The sequence below is a fragment of the Pseudophryne corroboree genome, chromosome 1 (assembly GCF_028390025.1).
Source record: "Pseudophryne corroboree isolate aPseCor3 chromosome 1, aPseCor3.hap2, whole genome shotgun sequence".
Taxonomy (NCBI): domain Eukaryota; kingdom Metazoa; phylum Chordata; class Amphibia; order Anura; family Myobatrachidae; genus Pseudophryne; species Pseudophryne corroboree.
The window spans coordinates 119,243,749-119,261,865 of record NC_086444.1 but is presented as its reverse complement, the minus strand read 5'-3'; the positions used below and the strand labels follow the sequence as shown (position 1 = coordinate 119,261,865).

The following is an 18,117-nucleotide window of genomic DNA, read 5'->3' as shown; positions in this document are numbered from 1 at the left end:
TTCAGATTTGCAGTCTTTAGGATAATATCATTATAAACAGTTATGATATAAATAATAGTAAGAGAAGTGAGTGAGCGGCGGCAGTGAGAGGTACCTGCACCACCCGTGGAGGCCATGACGGGGCTTCTCTGCTAAGCGCCGTCCTGCTTCCATGTGCAGACGGAGGCTGCAGCCCAAAATAAAAATATATTCTGCAGGTAGTCCGCACGTGGCTGAGAGGGTGCTCTTTTTAGAGAGGACCGACACGCCAGTAGCTGCGTGTAGCAGCTTCCACTATCCCGGACCCACGCCTTGTTGGAAGGGATGAAGTATAAAAAATCAAAATCAAAAAAATAAAAACCCTGAAGTTTTTCTGTGGAACTGACATCCACTAGCACCTTCCCGAATGAGGCACAGAAAAATACTGAAGTCTCTATGGGAGTATGGTGGGGTTAACCAGTTACTAATTTAAATATTTAAATGTGCCATTCCCGGCTACGCCTGGACCATATCCCAAGAGTACTCCAGTGACCCCTAGGGGATGAAAAAGAAAATAGGATTTTAATTACCTACCGATAAATCCTTTTCTCGTAGTCCGTAGAGCAGGCATTCCCAACCACGGTCCTCAAGGCACACCAACAGTGCAGGTTTTAGTGATATCCAGGCTTCAGCACAGATGGTTACATCAAAATAACTGAGGTACTAATTAAGTCACCTGTATTCAAGCCTGGATATCACTAAAACCAGGACTGTTAGTGTGCCTTGAGGACCGAGGTTGGGAAACACTGCCGTAGAGGATGCTGGGCACCCGCCCAGCGCTGCGTTTTCCTGCATTGGTTTTATAGTTCAGTACTGCCTGGTTCCTAGGTAAGTTCTGCGTTATTTACCGTTTCAGCTGTTGCTGAGTTTTTCCGGCATGTTAGCCGGATCTGCCTGTTGTGTGAGCTCGTATGAATCTCGCCACTATCTGTGTAATTCCTTCTCTCGAAGTATGTCGTCTCCTCGGGCACAGTTTCTAGACTGAGTCTGGTAGGAGGAGCATAGAGGGAGGAGCCAACCCACACTATTAAACTCTTAAGTGCCAATGGCTCCTGGTGGACCCTTCTATACCCCCATGGTACTAATATGGACCCCAGCATCCTCTTTGGACTATGAGAAAAGGATTTACCGGTAGGTAACTGAAATCCTATTTTTAAGTCTCTTTAGGACCCTGGGAATGAGAGGAATCGGAGGGAACAGAGAGACGAACTGGTAAATACACAGTGCCGTCAGAGCGTCCACCGCTGCAGCCTGTGGATCCCTCGTCCTGGAGCAGTAGTGCCGCAGCTTTCTGTTGAGATGAGAAGCCATCATGTCGATCAGGGGGCAGCCCCACTGTTGAACCAACTGTTGGAAAAACTGGGGTGAAGGCCCCACTCCGCCGGGTGCAGATCGTGTCTGCTGAGGAAGTCTGCTTCCCTGTTGTCCACTCCTGGAATGAAGATGGTCGACAAGGCCCTGGCATTGCGTACCGCCCAGAGGAGTATCCAGGACACTTCCCACATTGCGTCCATGCTTCCTGTTCCACCTTGTTTATGTATGCGACCGCCGTGTCGTTATCCGATTGGACCTGTATGGCCAGATGTTGGAGGAGAGAAGCGGCTTGTAGAAGGGCATTGTAAATTGCTTTGAGTTACAGAATATTTATTGGAAGAGAGGCCTCCTGAGGTGACCGCCGTCCTTGAAAGTGAGCCCTCCGGGTTACAGCACCCCAACCGTGGAAGCTCGTATCCGTAGTTAAGAGAATCCAGGTCTGAATACCGAAATGTCGACCCTCCACTAGGTGGGAGGTCTGCAACCCAGGGATACCAGGAATTCCCCTTCTTCCAGGCCTGAGTTCATTGCTCCCAGGGATTCCATCTTGAACTTGAATACCTGTAGGTAATAGTTCAGAGACTTGAAGTTCAGAAGTTTTGGTACCACGAACAAGCTGGAATAGAATCCCTTGTTTCTGAGTAGAGGGGGGACTGGAACAATAACCCGTGTTTGTAGCAGCCGTTGGACGGCTGCCAGCAAGGCAACTCGTGATGCAGGTAAAGCTGGCAAGCCCGATTTGAAGAATCTGTGAGGAGGGAGCCCATGAAACTCCAACCGGTATCCCTGGGAGATTAGGTTTCTTACCCAAAGATCCCGGCATGAATCCGCCCAAATATGGCTGAAATACTTCAGGCGAGCACCCACCTGACATTCCCCTTGAAACCGGAGCCAACCGTCACGCGGAGGGCTTGGCAGAGGTAGAGCCTGAACCCTGTTTCAGGGAACCATCGGCTGCTGTTCTGCGTGATTTACCTCAATTACCTCGGGCAGCGTTAGAAGCAACACGAAAGGATTGGAGAGGGGGACCTGGATAAGCACGCCTAGCAGGAGGAGCCCCAGTCGGCAGATAGGTGGACATACCGAAAGTAGCTTGTGAAATCCACTTGTTTAGTTCCTCTCCAAACAAAGCTTCCCCTGTTAAGGGGAGATTTTCAACGCCCTTCTTGGAATCAGCATGCGCTGTCCACTGTCGCACCCAGAGCCCTGCGCGTCGGCACAGCCATAGCCGTAGGGCGTGAATTGATAATGCCGGTCTCCTTTATAGCCTCACTCATGAAGTTAGCTGTATCCTCAATATGATGCAGGAGTGTTATAAGCTAATCCTGAGGCATGGTGCATTATCGGTCCAATTAACAATGGCCCTTGTGATCAACCACAAGCAATTGTGGGTCTCTGAGCGACACCCACTGCAGTGTAAATGGATTTGAGAGTAGTTTCTATCTTGCGATCCGCAGGATCCTTTAAGGAGATAGCACCTGGTACAGGCAGTACAATCTTTCGTGACAGCCTGGACACTTAAGTATTCACCGCAGGAGGAGTCTCCCACACCTTCCTATCTTCAGAGGGAAATGGGAAGGAAGCCAACAACCTTTTAGGGCAGAGGTTCCCAAACGCGGTCCTCAAGGCACCTCAATAGTCCAGGATTTAGGTATATCCACGGCTCAGTACAGATGGTTAAATCAAATTGACTGAGGTGCTAATTACGTCACCTGTGGCCAAGCATGGATACATTTAAAACCTGGACCATTGGGGTGCCTTGAGGATAGCGTTTGGGTACCTCTTTTAGGGGTTTGAAACTTTTTGGCAGGATTAATTCACGCTTCTTTAAAAAGTGTGTTTAATTCCTTGGAAAAAGGGAATATAGCATGAGACTTAGGTTTTATACTGAAAAACAATTCCTCATCAGGTTCTGTTTCCTTATCAGGGATATTTAGGACCTCTCTAATTGAATAAATCACAGCTTCCACACCCTGAGACAGAGTACTCTCTGCTTTATCCCCCTCAACTTCCCCCTCCTCCAAATCTGGCATGTCATTATCAGAGTCGGACTGGAGCACATGGGGCAGTGTGCGTTTCTGTGAAACTGGCAGAGGGGGTTCCAAAGCTGTTCTCAGGTCACCAGTCTGAAGTAGAAAATCATCCATAGATTTTTTTTAAACACCTGCCTTTCTTGCTTGGCTGTTGCTAGTTCGGTGGTGATATCAATAATCATCCCTTTAATAGAGTCCAGCCATGCTGGCTCCTGAGAGCTGTTACCCTGAAAAGGGATACTGCACTGAGTACACAAGAGAGACCCCCGTGGGGTAGGGGAAAACGTGCTACAGGACTGACCTGTAACCTTTTTTCAAGACATACAGTACTGAACAGCAGAACGCACACAGAGGAATAGGTTAAATATAACACAGTGGGGCAGATGTATTAACCTGGAGAAGGAATAAGGAAATGATAAACCAGTGAAAAGTGCAAGGTGATAAACGCACCAGCCAATCATCTCTAATATGCAAATTGACAGTTAGCAGCTGACTGGCTAGTGCGTTTATCACCTTGCACTTACCACTGGTTTATCACTTCCTTATACCTTCTCCAGGTTAATACATCTGCCCCAATGACTCAGACAGCCTGCAAGGATTGAGACAGAGAGGAGAAGCCTGCAAACTCTGCTACAAAGCTAAAGCAGTGCTTTGCCGGGCAGTAGCCATAACTTTATGTAAGGTACAATAGCTGTATCACATATAAATTGCTTCCCCCCTCCCCTTCTACAAACCCCCTTGGCACCAATTACAGGTGCAGTCCTTAGAGGAGCAGCCTGGAGTCTTATGCAACAGGAAATGGCGCCTCTGAGCTGCTGGTTCCCTACATATTTAATACCGCCAAATGTCTCCCAAATGTAGAGAACAGGGTTAAAACCCCTTTTCCATGCCAGCGCCAGTATGCGAGTATGCAGCGGGCAGCACATCCCCCACAGCGCCGCCATTGAACTGGGAACCCCTAACCGGGACCCCGGTTTAGTACTCACCACTCCAGCTTCTTCAGCTTTGTTAGGGGTTGCGGCATGCTGTTGCAGTGCACGCACACCCTGGGGATATGTGTAACACCACCTCAGGAGCTATTGTCCTGTCAGCGGGGATCTGGACCATTAACTCTTCAAGTGGTTGGTACCGCCCTCCCCCCAAGTTCCACTACGCAGGCAGACTGGTGCCAACCAGTGCTGCCTGAAAATAATAAACTAACCAAGTTTAAAAAAAACAAAACCATGGAGCTCCAGAATATGCATCCGGCTCCTTGGGCACATTTTTCTAAACTGAGTCTGCAGGAGGGGCATGGAGGGCAGGAGCCAGCACATTGAAGAATTTTTAAAGAGCCATGGCTCCAATGGACCCCATCTATACCCCATGGCACTAAGATCATCCCAGTACTCCCTAGGACGTTCGAGAAAAAGTCAATACTGTGTCTGAGTCTTGGACCAGGTACACTACTCTTAAAAACATACTTGCCTTCACTCCCGATTTGGTTTGTCACTCGTACCGCTAGAAGAGTAGTAGGTGGATCTCCGGCATACTGTACTTCCTAGTTAAGTGGGCAGGATAGGGAAATAACACCAGGGGTCGTGGGTTTGTAGGGAGGGAGAGAGAGAGTCTAAATAATGCAATTTGCATCATTTGAACCACACCCTCTCCTCACGAAACTGCAAATTGTGGTATTTGCTATGATGGGGGTGGGGCCTAATGACATTAGGTCCGCTCCAAGAGCGGTCAGCATGCATCTTCTCTGGTCTTCATACAGAGACTCTCAAAGTTGGCAAGAATGCTTCAAAAAAGTAATGGATGACGACATTGTGCTAACTGAATCCTGTATGATAGATCAATACAAACATATATGTAATGTTATTTGCCAAAGTGATTACAAACTCGCAATAGAATGTTATAACCATGGGGGTCATTCCGAGTTGTTCGCTCGCTATCAGTTTTTAGCAGCCGTGCAAACACTATGCCGCCTCCCACTGGGAGTGTATTTTAGCTTAGTAGAAGTGCGAACGAAAGGATCGCAGAGCAGCTACAAAATAATTTTGTGCAGTTTCAGAGTAGCTTCAGACCTACTCAGCGCTTGTGATCACTTCAAACTGTTCAGTTCCTGTTTTGATGTCACGAACACGCCCTGCGTTCGCCCAGCCACGCCTGCGTTTTTCCTGGCACGCCTGCATTTCTTTAAACACTCCCTGAAAACGGTCAGTTGACACCCAGAAACGCCCTCTTCATGTCAATCACTCTGCGGCCACCAGTGCGACTGAAAAGCTTCGCTAGACCTTGTGTGAAACTACATTGGCCGTTGTGTAAGTACATTGCGCCGCATGCGCAGAAATGCAGTTTTTTTTGCATCATTGCTGCACAGCGAACATTTTCTGCTAGCAATCAACTTGGAATGACCCCCCCCATATCTTTAACTACAAGCCAACATGTATAACATTCCCATACCTTTCAACCCACATAACCTTGGATTTCAATCTCCAAAAGTTTCACTACAGAACAAGCCACATTTCTATATACAGCATACCATGCATTTTTTCAAACTTGTGAAGTTTTTCAATGCAAGTCAAATCTCTAGCATAATGTTATGACTCTGCTAAAAACTGGCTTACCCATGGATGCTGGTTGTTGATATTTTTTCCTGACAAAGAAATGAAGCAATGAAATCCGCTTTCTTTTTTGTCTTCACAAACACCATGGTACGTTCATGACCTGAATACATTTGAATAAAAATTAACTTTGCTGAACATGAGGTTATCAACCAACAATTTCTCTGGCAATACTTGTTTGTACAATGATAAAAGTGACATGAGCACTTACTAGTTGGTATTTTCAGAAATACTTATTTCTTGACCTGTTTCTCTGTCATTACCATTTGACAGATTCATCAGAAAGATGAAACGGTCAAATGGTAATGACAGCGAAAAAGGTTGCAGAATAGCGCTACCTGACCTGTCACTATTTGGACGACTGCCTAAGCCACTTGGAAGTCCTTAACCACAACTCTGTGTACAGAAGCTACGGCAGTAGTAGGAACACTGTGCATGCAGGTGATTGCTGGAGTACTGCCTTTTGGAGCTTGCTGCAGCAGTGGCGTTTAGACCAGCACACCGTCTTTAAACAAAGACAGGCCGATTGGGAATCCTTTCCGGGATATGCTGGCTCACTTGCTAGACCCTGCACCAATTTTGAACTGATGGTAATTCTTTGATAACTCAGATAAAGTATCACCTACTTGGATAATCATCCCCCGATTCACAGGAATTATAACTAACGACTCCAACACCAGTGACTGGCAGGTATCTATATTCCACTAGTACTATGTGGCAAATGCAACTGCTTATTTGAAAACACTATGGACTGTGATCAGTAAAGTTGAGACTAAAGCCTTGTATATCAGGCACTTTAAACAACTAGTGATTTCACTATACTTATCAATGACATTGGCCTCGTTTATTCGCTCTACAAAGGAACTTTTTTTAATGTCTTCGATGGAAGAATTGTGTTTATGAATGTATGATTGCATATTTAATTGAAGTTTTGTTTTTTTAAACCAAAATCTCTTCATATGCTAACAAGTAGGACACAAACCCATATGATAGAGGACAAACAAAAAAAATATAATCCTCTTGATCACAAACAGTAAATGCCTTCTCCGCATTGGTAGACAGAAGGACCCTGCCTGTATATATTGGGTAAGGTCAATAACTTTAGTTGTGTTGTTCTTTGTCTCTCCCAACAACAAACAGTACCTGGTACTGATGAATCAGGTGCAGAAAAAGGTTGCTTAAAGGATTGGTGAAAAGTTTTAAGTCTAGGTTTAAAAGCAAGATAGCTTAAGTATTAGATTGGTTCCTTGGGCTCCTTTAGTCTTCTAGAAATTATTACTTTAGGTGATTGAAGAGAAAGTGTGTCTTCTGCAGTAGCCGTATTGCAGGCTTTGAGAAAGAGGTTTAAGGGAGTTACAAAAGGTCTGGTAGTAATTGACTGGAAAAACATCAGAACCTGGTCTCTTTTCTCTAGGGCCTGAAGAAAGCCACCTCCAAATCTTCAATAGCAAAAGACACCTCTAGGTACAGAGAATCCTCTTCAGAGGGTCGATGGTAGTGTTCTCTGAGGAAATAATCCTAGAGTATCAGGAGTATGGAGGGAAAAAATAAATACAAATTATATATATATATATATATATATATAAATGTAGTTATGTGAGCGGTGGTCAGGAGACCGTGGGTCACAATACAGATGGTACATCCCGCCCACCCCCCTCTAAATCCAGACAGCTGGCGTGCAGTCTAGCTGGGACTACTCCCACACGTGGGTGTCCATGACACCCACAGAGTGGGAACACAACCTGTGGCGCAAGGAGCAATGTTGCGCTCAACCTCCCTGCCGGCATTCTATTGCCGGGATTCCGCGGCATATATATATATATATATATATATATATATATATATATATACACACACACATACACACACACACACATACATACACAGCCTCCAATCATCAACCAACTGGTAATCAAGCAAAAGCTGACACAGTGGTGGCGGAGTAGGAAATGGGAGGGAGTGAAAGGGAAATCCAGAACAGGGTCTTTAGGCCTATTAAAATCACCAACAACTAGGAACCCCTCTTGCAACGGCGCAGAATCCTGTCTAGAAATTGTAGTTAGTGCTGATTTCGGGAGTAAAAGTTAACAAGTCTACAACTGACTAAAGATCTTGCCTCTACCCCCATCAAGGATTAAGTCTACAACTGACTTAAGACCTGACCTCTACCCCCATAAAGGATTACATGGGGATGATAATTACTACATTTTGGGGAAAAGTTTACAATGGGTCTCTTAGACAAAGGCAAATTTTACCTTATTGGAACGGAGTTCTCTTAATGTAAAATATTTCTTGGGAATACTGCGCTCTTTAACATTAATGGAGTACAATGTCAAAGAATCTGGAGTAGGTGCGAACATTAGATTCAGGGGTATGCGGAGCAAAACCATTCCCTGAATCACAGTGGGAGAAAATCGTGGTACCAAAAAATAAAACAGACCAAGAGAGCATATGAAAGAAAGACAATTAGGGAGAGGGAGGAAGGGTTAGAGGAGAAAACGGGGCTATAAACATGAAGGAATATGTAAAAAAAAACAAACAAAATAAAAACACCAACCAAGGGGTATATTCAGTAAGTGTCGGATCTTGTCGGAAAGGATCCGACAATGACCTATTCAATATGCTCCCAAATCCGACTGTCTGATTTGGCCACTGCTGCTGCTGCTCACCCCGATCCCCGCTGGGCAGGGGGACACCCTGCTCAATCCGACTTTTTTTTAAAGTTGGACTGAGATGGCCGGAAAGGGGGCCAAAACCTGTCGGATTTAGCCCAGTTTCCGACAAAAGCACGTGGATCGGCGCCTATTCCGCCGATCCACGTGTTTTCCGACAAGTCGTTGGAAAAAAAGTGCCCTCTTTGAATAGGTCGGAACCCCTTCTGACAGAAATCTGTCGGAAGCTGCTGTCCTTCCGACAAGACGGCAGCTTCCGACAGCTATTGATATGGCCCTAAGCAATATTACCGAATGAAACGCTCGTGGTCAAAGCAAATGTGAAACAAAGATCACCCACGGTCAGAGAGTAAAAACAGAGAAAAATGCAACTGGAGTTGAACTGTGGTCAGCACCACCCATACCATCTGAGGATGCAGAGGAACTAATACAGTAAGGAACATATCAAAACAGAATTAAGAAACATCATGTAAGGAGGTACAGTAAGATATACAAAGGAAAAATCTAACAATATCCTGCATAGACTGTGGTGGAAAGAGAAACCATCGCAAAAATGGAGTAACAACAAATCAATAAACAGGAAGAGGAAAGCTCAAACCGGTTCATAGAAAGATAAAATGAGAAGATACTAGAGCAAATTGTTTGGCCTCCTATTGTGTCAGAATTTCACTTTGGATCTCTAGTCTCACAAAAACTTCTTAACGGTCATCAGAATCCTTTAGAGAAGCATTACAATAGGCTTGTATACCAACTGGGAAACCACAGTTGGATCTGATGCAGTATTGCTTTAAAAGAGATGTGGCTTGGAGAGACTTTGGAGGGATGGGGGTATCCAATTAGAAGCTGTTTTTCGCCTATAAAAACATTCTGATATCACAATTTTTGGCTGATGGTCATTATCGCGGTATCCAATTAGAGCCGGTTTTATCAGCTGAAAATGGACTCTATCGTACGATAACACATGGGCTGTGTTATCGCAGCTCCAGGGTGACCATTTATCACGGATTATGCTTCTTAACACCAATACTGTAAGTGCCGGCCTCGGGGGGAGGAGACCGCAGCATTGAACATATTAGCAGCGGAAAATTACCGCTACTAATATGATACCTCCCTTTATAAGACCGCACTCTAGGAGAGGTCACGTGAATTCTGGTACCATTGAATTCGAGAGCCTCCAGTTACTGGCTTTACTATGGATCTCCTCTTTGACATTATGGTAATGGGGACGACCGATATCCCAAGGAGGAGTATTATCAGGATTGGCCAAAGGTTGTTGCACAAACCTCTATTGTCCAAACGCCTAATTCAGAGATGTACACACTCATGACGGTTTATGTACGTCTCCAATGATTGTTCAACTGCGCATGTGCAGGACTTGTACTGCACATAACCAGATTTGGTCCAGAGTCATCAGACGTGACACAGCAGCTGAAGCGAGCTGAGGGACAGTCTGCAGCTGTTTAGGGGTGGTGAAGCGACAGTTTTTCAAAATGGGGCCATTAACCCCGTTTTGTAGGCATGCAGAGGCCAGGCTGTGCCTTCCGAAGCAGCTTTACTGGTCCATGAAGCATAACACTGGCCATTTTGAGTAACCTGAGGGTTACTAAGATGACAGATGTTCATGCAGATATGATGCAGCGTATTTGGATGCAGTCACAGATCACATAAGTCGGCAGAAGTTTATTTACACAAGACACGTCTGCACCATTAATATTTTTGCATTGTGACTTTTGCGTTGATCGCTGAACAAGCTGTCTGAGCTACCTAGCACACACCAAAGCTACCTTTGTGACAGTGTCTTAAAATTTTAGCTTGGTGTTCAAACGCCACTTCAGTGTGAACCTACAGAATAAGGCAGTGGGAAATATGAGAAATGTTAACTTGTACTGTAGCATTCTCTGCCTTTACTGTGGCAGTGAGCCTTTCCTATAACTCGAGAAATATTAGTTATGGTAAGAACTTATCGTTGATAACTGTATTTCTCCTAAGTTCACAGGATAACATTGGGATATGATCACGCAACAGCAAATTTGCACCTATTGGTCAAAGCTTTCGGCCTCCCAGCATGCAACGGGCCCGTCCAAATATCCCCGCCTCCTGGCTCAGGCAAATAAACTGTTTTTCCCTAAGTTCAAGGCAGGAGCATCATAGCGAGCCCTAATCAGGCGAGAAGAAGAACACACATACACACCCTTCTGTACAAGATGGAAGAGGTTGGTGATTGAAAGGATCCTCAAATTAGGTACTTCAGGGTGGGATCCCTGTGTACTTAGGAAAAATACCGTTATCAATGGTAAGTTCTTAAGAAAAATTTCTCCGGCAGGATCCACAGGTTAACATTGGGATGTCTCAAAGCAATTTTAGTGGTGGGGACACTCCTGACTGGCATTCTGAGAAGCAAAGGTATCAAAGGCATAATGTCTAATGAATGTGTTAATGTTAGACCATGTGGCTGCCTTACATATCTGTTCTGCAGAAGCACCACGTTGTGCTGCCCATAATGGGCCTACCTTATGAGTAGAATGAGCAGAGACATTACCAGGAACAGGGAGATCAGCTTGAGAATATGCTTCTGAAATAGTCATCCGAAGCCACCTCGCCAGTGTTTGATTATCAGCAGGCAATCCTCTCGTCAAATCCGTATAGAACGAAGAGTGTGTCTGTCTTTCTGATTGCACTGGTAAAATCCACGTAGATCCTTAATCCAACGATGCATATCCCACAGAAAGGTCCGGCCCCTGGAAGGCCGGGACTACAATTTCTTCGTTAAGGTGGAAATTAGACACTACCTTAGGAAGATTCCCAGATTTGGTTCTGAGAACCGCTTTATCTGGATAAAAAAAAAAGAAAATCAGAAAAGGAGGGCGACATAACGCCCCTAAATCTGAAACTCTTCTAGCTGAAACAATAGCCAGTAGAAAGAGAACTTTAGTCGTCAACCATTTAAGATCCACTCGTTTAAGTGGTTCAAACAGGGCAACCTGAAGAGCATTTAGGACTAAACTAAAGTCTTAAGGCACTGTAGGAGGAACAAAAGGAGGTTTAATGTGCAGCACTCCTAGGAAAAAAGTGCGCACATCCTGTAGGTTAGCAATTTTCTTTGGGAACCATACAGTTAATGATGACACTTGCACTCTCAAGGAAGCCACCCTTAAACCTTTGTCCTTTCCTGCTTGAAGGAATGCCAGGATTCTAGAGACACTGAACGACCCAGGATCAAATTTCCGGTCACAGCACCATTAAATATAGGTTTGCCATATTCGGTGATAAATGCAAGCTGAGGAAGGTTTCCTTGCTCGGAGCATAGTTTGTATTACCTGTTGTGAGCATCCTCTTGCTTTCAGGATGGAAGCCTCAAGAGCCACGCCATCAAAGACAGTCGGATCCAAGTGCTTGTGATAGCAAGGACCCTGGGACAGTAGATCCGGACGTTGAGGGAGTAGGAATGGAGCATCCATCGACAACCTATGCAGATCTGTGTACCAATGTCCTCTGGGCCAAGCCGAAGCTATTTGAATCACGGTGCCCTTTCCTCGTTTTACCTTTCGCATTACTCTGGGTAACAGGGCGATGGGAGGAAACGCATAGGTTAGATTAAAGTCCCACCTTACTGACCAGCATCGCTCCGGGATCCTTTGTTCTTGACCCGTATTACACTGGAACTTTGATGTTCTGGCGTCACGCCATGAGATCTGTCTCCGGTAACCCCCATTTGTCTACAAGAATTTGGAAGACCTCTGGGTGTAAAGCCCATTCCGTTTGCATGAATGGCGTGTCGACTGAGAAAATCTGCTTCCCAGTTTAGGACTCCTGGAATGAACACTGTGGACAAAGCTGGAAGATGAAGTTCTGCCCACTTTAATGTGTTACACACCTCCTTCATTGCATTCTGCCTGCGAGTTCCTACCTGATGATTGAGGTACGCTACTGTCGTTGCATTGTCCGAGCGGATTTGGACTGGTTACCCCCGTGAAGGATGTCGTTGCTTGAGTAAGATATATACACATAGATACATACATAGAGTAAATATATATATATACACACACACACACACACACACACACACACACACACACACTGGAAGGCAACTTTCTTCCTTGGTCCACTGCCCTTGGAAGCAACTCCTTCTTGATACCGCTCCCCAGTCCTGAAGGCTGGCATCCGTTGTCAGAATTTCCCAATGTGATATCCAAAAGGGTCTCCCTTTGTCCAGATGGGATGTCTGTAACCACCAGGCTAATGACCTCCTTATTCCCAGAGGAAGGACCAAAGTCTGTGTTTTTATTGTCTGATGACAACCATTCCATTTAGAAAGGATCAGACATTGCAGAGTCCTTGAATGGAACGGAGCATACTCCACCATGTCGAATTTCGACACCATCAACCCCATCACACACATTTCAGCATGAATGGATATCCTTTGACTGTGTATCAGGTCCCGAATCCTTGACTGAATCTTGGATATTTTGTTCAGAGGAAGAATGAACCTGAATCCAGCACAGCCCCCAAATGACTTAGCCGTCATGACGCAACCAGGGACAACTTTACCCAGTTTATGAGCCAACTGTGTCTCTGTAAACAAGCCATTGTCTGTTCAAGATGACACTGAAGCAATTCCTGAGACTGTGCCAGGATTAAGAAGTTGTCTAGGTATGGAAAAATCCTTATCCTCTGCTGACGGAGATAAGATGCCATTAGCACCATAATGTTGGTGAATACTCTGGGAGCTGTGGCCAGCCCAAAAGGTAGGGCCTGAAACTGAAAAATTATGCTAGTGGTTGGCAAACTTGAGATCGCGCTGATGGGACAGTGCTATAGGAAGGTGTAGGTAAGCATCCTGGATATCCAGGGAAACCATAAAATCCTCCGGCTCTATGGCCAAAATAATGGAACGTAAAGTCTCCATATGAAACCGAGGTACCCCAATGTACTTGTTCAGTGCTTTGAGATTGAGCATGTGCAGGAACGACCCATTTGGCTTCTGGACTAAAAACAGGTTGGAGTAAAAACCTTGTCCTCGTCTCTTGCAAAGCCTTGGCCTTCGTTTCCACTGAAGACAGGCTGGTACAAAAAAAAAACCTTTGAGGAGGGTGTTTCTTGAAAGCAAATGCATAACCGGCATCTGTGGAAGACTGTTGCCAGATCTGTGCAAACTTAAGAAGTCGGCCTCCCACCCAGAGTTCCCCCAGGTGGGGGCCCGCACCATCAGGCTGATGGCTTATCTTCTGATTTAGAAGCTGATCCTCTGGTAGCCCAATGCTTTTTAGTCTTACCAGACTTGTAGGATTATGTTTGCCATCACCCTTTCCTTTCGCTTTTCCTTGATTCCAGAAGGGCCATACAGATGAAATTCTAGGTTTGAATTTGTATGTGGAAGGAAACTTCACTTTCTTGGAATCTGCTTATGACTCCAAAATATTGTTCAATTCTGTACCAAAAAGAATATCTCCAGTAAAAGGCAAAGACTCCAAAACCTTTTTGGATTCTGAGCCAGCTTTCCATGTATGTAGCCAAACTGCTCTGCAAGCTACTACTGCTGAAGCGGATGCCTGAGAGGCAATTGTACCCATTCTTCCATAAACGTTGCTGCCTGTTTGATATGTTCACTATGAGATTTTTGCTCTCTAGATGCCATTGAAAGATCCCCCTCCAATGCATCAGCCCAGGCTGCCAGTGCCTTTGCCATCCAGGCTGAAGCAATGGCTGGTCTAATGATTGCCCCAGACAAGGAAAAAAATAAGAATTTACTTACCGATAATTCTATTTCTCGGAGTCCGTAGTGGATGCTGGGGTTCCTGAAAGGACCATGGGGAATAGCGGCTCCGCAGGAGACAGGGCACAAAAAAGTAAAGCTTTACTAGGTCAGGTGGTGTGCACTGGCTCCTCCCCCCATGACCCTCCTCCAGACTCCAGTTAGGTACTGTGCCCGGACGAGCATACACAATAAGGGAGGCATTTTGAATCCCGGGTAAGACTCATACCAGCCACACCAATCACACCGTACAACTTGTGATCTAAACCCAGTTAACAGTATGACAACAGAAAGGGCCTCTTAAAGATGGCTCCTTAACAATAACCCGAATTAGTTAACAATAACTATGTACAAGTATTGCAGATAATCCGCACTTGGGATGGGCGCCCAGCATCCACTACGGACTCCGAGAAATAGAATTATCGGTAAGTAAATTCTTATTTTCTCTATCGTCCTAAGTGGATGCTGGGGTTCCTGAAAGGACCATGGGGATTATACCAAAGCTCCCAAACGGGCGGGAGAGTGCGGATGACTCTGCAGCACCGAATGAGAGAACTCCAGGTCCTCCTTTGCCAGGGTATCAAATTTGTAAAATTTTACAAACGTGTTCTCCCCCGACCACGTAGCTGCTCGGCAGAGTTGTAATGCCGAGACCCCTCGGGCAGCCGCCCAAGATGAGCCCACCTTCCTTGTGGAGTGGGCTTTTACAGTTTTAGGCTGTGGCAGGCCTGCCACAGAATGTGCAAGTTGAATTGTGTTACAAATCCAACGAGCAATCGACTGCTTAGAAGCAGGTGCGCCCAACTTGTTGGGTGCATACAATATAAACAGCGAGTCAGATTTTCTGACTCCAGCCGTCCTTGCAATGTATATTTTTAAGGCTCTGACAACGTCCAACAACTTGGAGTCCTCCAAGTCGCTAGTGGCCGCAGGCACCACAATAGGTTGGTTCAGATGAAATGCTGATACCACTTTAGGGAGAAAATGCGGACGAGTCCGCAGTTCTGCCCTATCCGAATGGAAGATTAGATAAGGACTTTTATAAGATAAAGCCGCCAATTCAGATACTCTCCTGGCAGAGGCCAGGGCTAGTAACATAGTCACTTTCAATGTGAGATATTTCAAATCCACCTTTTTCAATGGTTCAAACCAATGGGATTTGAGGAAATCTAAAACTACATTTAGATCCCACGGTGCCACCGGAGGCACCACAGGAGGCTGTATATGCAGTACTCCCTTGACAAAAGTCTGGACCTCAGGGACAGAGGCCAATTCTTTTTGGAAGAATATTGACAGGGCCGAAATTTGAACCTTAATGGATCCCAATTTGAGACCCATAGATAATCCTGATTGCAGGAAATGTAGGAAACGACCCAGTTGGAATTCCTCCGTCGGAACCCTCCGATCCTCGCACCACGCTACATATTTTCGCCAAATGCGGTGATAATGTTTCACGGTGACTTCCTTCCGTGCCTTAATCAAGGTAGGAATGACTTCTTCTGGAATGCCTTTCCCTTTTAGGATCTGGCGTTCAACCGCCATGCCGTCAAACGCAGCCGCGGTAAGTCTTGAAAAAGACAGGGACCCTGCTGTAGCAGGTCCCTTCTCAGAGGTAGAGGCCACGGTTCGTCCGTGAGCATCTCTTGAAGTTCCGGATACCAAGTCCTTCTCGGCCAATCCGGAACCACTAGTATTGTTCTTACTCTTCTTTGCCGTATGATCTTCAATACCTTTGGTATGAGCGGCAGAGGAGGAAACACATACACTGACTGGTACACCCAAGGAGTTACCAGTGCGTCCACAGCTATTGCCTGTGGATCTCTTGACCTGGCGCAATATTTGTCCAGTTTCTTGTTGAGGCGAGACGCCATCATGTCTACAATTGGTCTTTCCCAACGGTCTATTAACATGTTGAAGACTTCTGGATGTAGACCCCACTCTCCCGGATGAAGATCGTGTCTGCTGAGGAAGTCTGCTTCCCAGTTGTCCACGCCCGGGATGAACACTGCTGACAGTGCTATCACGTGATTCTCCGCCCAGCGAAGAATCTTGGCAGCTTCTGCCATTGCACTCCTGCTTCTTGTGCCGCCCTGCCTGTTTACATGGGCGACCGCCGTGATGTTGTCCGACTGAATCAACACCGGCTTTCCTTGCAGGAGAAGTTCCGCCTGGCTTAGAGCATTGTAGATTGCTCTTAGTTCCAGAATGTTTATGTGAAGAGACTTTTCCAGACTCGTCCATACTCCCTGGAAGTTTCTTCCTTGTGTGACTGCTCCCCAGCCTCTCAGGCTGGCGTCCGTGGTCACCAGGATCCAATCCTGAATGCCGAATCTGCGGCCTTCTAATAGGTGAGCCTTCTGCAACCACCACAGAAGTGACACCCTTGTCTTTGGTGACAGGGTTATTCGCAGGTGCATCTGCAGATGCGACCCTGACCATTTGTCCAACAGATCCCTTTGGAATATTCTTGCATGGAATCTGCCGAATGGAATTGCTTCGTAAGAAGCCACCATTTTTCCCAGGACTCTTGTGCATTGATGTACTGACACTTTCCCTGGTTTTAGGAGGTTCCTGACCAGATCGGATAACTCCTTGGCTTTTTCCTCTGGAAGGAAAACCTTTTTCTGAACCGTGTCCAGAATCATTCCTAGGAACAGCAGACGAGTTGTCGGGATTAAATGGGATTTTGGAATATTCAGAATCCACCCGTGTTGTCTTAGCACCACTTGAGATAGTGCTAAAGCTGTCTCCAGCTGTTCTCTGGACCTTGCCCTTATTAGGAGATCGTCCAAGTATGGGATAACTAATACGCCTTTTCTTCGAAGAAGAATCATCATCTCGGCCATTACCTTGGTAAAGACCCGAGGCGCCGTGTACAATCCGAACGGCAGCGTCTGAAACTGATAGTGACAGTTTTGAACAATGAACCTGAGGTACCCCTGGTGTGCGGGGTAAATCGGAACGTGTAGATACGCATCCTTGATGTCCAAGGATACCATAAAGTCCCCTTCTTCCAGGTTCGCTATCACTGCTCTGAGTGACTCCATCTTGAACTTGAACTTTTTTATGTAGAGGTTCAAGGACTTCAGATTTAGAATAGGCCTTACCGAGCCATCCGGCTTCGGTACCACAAATAGAGTGGAATAATACCCCTTTCCTTGTTGTAATAGGGGTACTTTGACTATCACCTGCTGAGCGTACAGCTTGTGAATGGCTTCCAACACCCTCTCCCTTTCGGAAGAGACGGTTGGTAAGGCAGACTTCAGGAAACGATGAGGAGGATCCGTCTCTAATTCCAACCTGTACCCCTGAGATATTATCTGCAGGATCCAGGGGTCTACCTGCGAGTGAGCCCACTGCGCGCTGTAATTTTTGAGACGGCCCCCCACTGTCCCCGAGTCCGCTTGAGAGGCCCCAGCGTCATGCTGAGGTTTTTGCAGGAGCCGGGGAGGGCTTCTGTTCCTGGGAAGGAGCTGCCTGTTGGTGTCTCTTCCCTCTTCCTCTGCCTCGTGGCAGGTACGACAAGCCCTTTGCTCTCTTATTTTTGTAGGAGCGAAAAGGCTGCGGTTGAAAGGTCGGTGCCTTTCTCTGTTGGGGAGTGACTTGAGGTAAAAAAGTGGATTTCCCGGCAGTAGCCGTGGCCACCAAGTCTGATAGACCAACTCCAAATAACTCCTCCCCTTTATACGGCAAAACCTCCATGTGACGTTTTGAATCCGCATCGC

The 18,117-nt window shown here is 46.0% G+C and overlaps 1 protein-coding gene across 25 annotated transcripts in view; it reads right to left on the bottom strand.

Moving 5' to 3' along the window:
• Nucleotides 1–18,117, bottom strand: part of DDX4 (DEAD-box helicase 4) — a 1,188,488-nt gene that overhangs the window by 113,192 nt on the left and 1,057,179 nt on the right. For all 25 annotated transcript variants that reach the window (XM_063962294.1, XM_063962347.1, XM_063962463.1 and 22 more), the window contains one exon: nucleotides 5,972–6,071. In XM_063962294.1, the coding sequence (XP_063818364.1) occupies nucleotides 5,972–6,071 (100 nt within the window). The remainder of the gene's footprint in view (nucleotides 1–5,971; nucleotides 6,072–18,117) is intronic.